The 3,796-nt window shown below is 46.5% G+C and overlaps 1 protein-coding gene across 1 annotated transcript; it reads left to right on the top strand.

Moving 5' to 3' along the window:
• Window positions 1-1,890: 1,890 nt before the first annotated feature.
• On the top strand, window positions 1,891-2,460 carry LOC137977377 (uncharacterized). The gene has a single exon (XM_068824599.1). It carries the CDS (start codon window positions 1,891-1,893, stop codon window positions 2,458-2,460), a length of 570 nt encoding a protein of 189 aa, XP_068680700.1.
• The last annotated feature ends 1,336 nt before the right edge of the window (window positions 2,461-3,796 follow it).

Below are 3,796 nucleotides of genomic sequence, written 5' to 3' on the forward strand. Positions count from 1 at the left end.
CAGTCGTCCACTAATGAAACCCACTAAGGGAACCTAGTGAGGAATTAATACATTGCTTAAAGGCTTGTTAAAGCCTTTACAACGCTTCGGGCGAAGAACCATCATTCGAGAATTCCCAAGGCCAGCATCTGAGGGAGCCTTCACTCCCAACTTAGACACTTATCTAAATTCCATGATTTCTGGGGCCAAAACTCAAGACAATTCACTGAGAGACATACAAGACAAAATTCTCGATGTCTTGGGTCCGCTTTGTGCATTACATAAAAACTTTACACTCATGCAGGAGTCCATAGAGAATGAAGAAATCATTTTTGATAAAGCCACAGTTGATGCCATGTTTGGCTGTGTTAAGAAGGCCATTATGCTGGTAGGAGATACATCTACCCAGGTCTCGTCTAAACGCAGAGAACAGGTTTTGACGAAACGTAATCCAGTCCTTGCATCTTTTTGGAAAGAAGATTTCCCAGACTCAGGCAAGCAGCTGTTTGGAGATGGTTTAAAATCCCGCTTAAAACTTCGCTCTGAAACAGCGAATACTGTGGCCGATGCCAAGAAAGCTGGTAAATCGTTTCCACGGGCGTTTTCGGGGTGGCAGAGGTCAATACAGAGCCCCCTACCGAGGCTTCTTTCGCCCCTCATCAAGCTATCAGATCACAAGCACATCATTCAGGGGCAGGAGCAGAGCCCCATTTACCCAGTCCTAAGGGCCATATCAGCCAAAACCACATCAATAGTTCCGGTTCGCCCAAGTCACCTTCCCTCAGGTATGTTCAGCAACTTTTTGAATTTCCCCAACGACCTGCCTCAGGCAGGCCGTTTGAAACATTTTTTAGCAGCATGGGAACAGATTACGAAGGACCCCTGGGTCCTCCAAGTAGTCTCTGGTTATCAAATAGAGTTTCTAGCCAATCCTGTACAACGAAACACCCCTCCTCCTATCCCATGTTCATTGGACCATCAAACCATAATAGATCAGGAGGTTTGAGAACTGTTATCAAAAGAGGCAGTCTATTTCGTTCAACCCGACTCTCTACAGGAACCCGGATTCATCAGCTCCCTTTTTGTAATACCCAAAAAGGGTGGGGGCCACAGGCCAGTGATAAATCTAAAGCCCCTAGACTGTTTCATCCCACAGGAACACTTCAAAATGGAGCCCATACACATGTTGAAAGATCTTTTAAAGAAAGGGGATTACATGGTGAAAATAGACCTCAAAGACGCATATCTGGCAGTCCCAATATGGCAGAATCACCAAACGTATCTAAGCTTTCTGTGGAGGGATTCACTTCTGGAATTCGCATGCCTCCCCTTCGGTTGAGCAAGTGCCCCAAAATTGTTAAAACCAGTGTTGTCTATACTGAGACAAGGAGGAATTCGACTCATTGTATACCTAGACTATATCCTTCTTATGGCGCCCTCGGTGGAGCTGGTCCTTCAGCATGCTGCTTCTTCTCTAAATCTTCTAGAGGGGCTAGGCTTTACAGTGAACTACCTAAAGTCGGTACTAGTGTCTTCCCAACAAATGGAGTTCCTAGGGTCACTCGTAAATTCACTCGACCTAAGCCTCAGCCTCCCCACGGACAAAATAAGAAAGATCCAGTCGAAATGCCAGGATCTGTTAAACACCCCGGTTACTACTGTAAGGGAATTGTCAAAATTCCTGGGCCTCCTGTCCTCATCCATACAGGCAGTCTTTCCAGCTCCCCTCCACTATCGGTACCTTCAACAAGCGAAAAACTCTGAGTGTCCTCGGGTTTCGCAAATCTTACGAAGCTGCAGTCCATATAGACTCGGAATGCCTCCAAGAGGTACAGTGGTGGAAAGACAATCTAGTAGCATGGAATGGGGAAGCCCTGTTCCAACAATCAACAGACTTGGTCATAGAGACCGATGCCTCACGTCAAGGTTGGGGAAGCCTATTGTCAAGGGATGTCGACAGGAGGCAGATGGCTCCCCGAAGAAACTTCATTCCATATTAATTGCCTAGAATTACTAGCAGGCTCACTAGCCATAATGTCCTTCACCAAGAACAAAGCCAAGGCTCAGGTATTACTGCTGATGGACAACATTTCAGCAGTAACCTACATAAACAAAATGAGAGGGACACACTCCCCCATGCTATCTTACCTAGCCAAAAATCTATGGGATTGGTGCCTCACCCACAATATCTCGGTGACAGCGCGCTACATCCCAGGAATACAGAATGTAGAAGCGGACAGGGAATCGAGAGTATTTCTAGATTCCAGCGATTGGAAACTTCATTCAGGGGTTTTCAATGGCCTCCATCAGATCTGGGGTCCCCTGGATATCGACCTCTTTGCCTCCCGTATCTCTTACCAACTAGATCAGTTTGTAAGCTGGCGTCCAGACCCTCTAGCAATTCACACGGATGCATTCACCCTGGACTGGGCGACCTTTCGGGGTTATGCCTTTCCTCCAGTTGCGCTGATGGGCCGATGACTTCACCAAATTCAGAGCCAGCAGGTGTCACACATGGTGTTTGTAGCACCAGTTTGGCCAGCTCAGCCTTGGTATCCACTACTATTAGACCTGTGCATAGACTTCCCTCTCCTCCTACCAGTTCAGGAAGATCTACTGACCCAGGGAGGCAGAACCCACCCTCTCAAATACCTACAGCTAGCTGGGTGGCTTCTGTCAGCAGAGGTTACCAAACGGCAGACATTTCTGCACAGAGTCGAGAAATCCTCTTGGCAGCCTGGAGGGAAAATACCACTAGTGCCTATTCCTATGCCTGGACAAAATGGAGTAGCTGGTGTAGTCAACAGGTCAATGTTAATCCCCTTTCACCATCTTTAACTAATGTTTTGGATTTTCTCGCACTCCAGTTTTATGAGGGTAAAGAGTACAGAACAGTTAATATCTATCGCTCTGCCCTTTCTGCTGTCTTGCCTCTAATTGATAGTCACAAAGCAAGCTCTCATCCGCTAGTATGCCAGTTGCTCAAAGGCGTGTTCCAACTCCGCCCACCACAACCCCGCTATGCTACAACGTGGCAGGTCTCGAAAGTAGTACATTATATTTCATCTTTGGGTTCAAATTCCAATCTTTCCACAAAACATTTGTCCGACAAGCTCGTCGGATTGCTTGCTCTTACTGCCCCAGACAGGGCCTCCGGTCTTGCAGCCCGTGATCTACGCTTTAGATACTTTCACCCTGAGGGAGTTCAGTTTAAACTCCCGGAACTGACCAAAACTGCCCGACAAGGCCAGGATCCAAAGTCTTGTTTTCACGCTAGCTTTCCCGAAAACGAGGATCCTTGCGTTTGTAAGTGCCTATACTATATTTAAGGGTCACACAGTGCGTGGGGTTGTTGCTACGGAGGCGGCAAAACAGGGTTTTTCTATCCCTGACATTTTGCAGTTTGCTGACTGGTCTCAAGCGAGCACCTTCACAAGGTTTTATTACCGGCCTCAATTTGATACTTCTTCAGGGAGGACAATCCTATCAAGTACCACGCAAATTTAGTACAAGTGCAGCTTTGAACATGCATTGTTAAATTGAGACGAATGTTTTGAAGTATAATCGGGGATTATGCAAGGCTGTTTACAGCTGAGGTATAATCTAGATTATACGAGAAACAGGATGCGAGATTTAACAATGCAATCCCTCCCTTACCCTCCCGTCAGTGTTGTCTTCTTTCATGCTTTCTTTCAGGTTAGCCTTCGTTCATGAAAAAGACAAGAGCCAATGGCGGGTCAGCGGCTGATATACGTTGCGAAGTTACCGTTGTGTTAGACTTACTTTAAAGTCACTGTTGTATTGTTGAGGTTTCAAG

Source organism: Montipora foliosa, chromosome 11, assembly GCF_036669935.1.
Source record: "Montipora foliosa isolate CH-2021 chromosome 11, ASM3666993v2, whole genome shotgun sequence".
Taxonomy (NCBI): Eukaryota; Metazoa; Cnidaria; class Anthozoa; order Scleractinia; family Acroporidae; genus Montipora; species Montipora foliosa.

Coding starts and splice junctions, on each gene's coding strand:
- LOC137977377 (XM_068824599.1), top strand. CDS start 1,891: ATGCCTCACGTCAAGGTTGGGGAAGCCTATTGTCAAGGGATGTCGACA.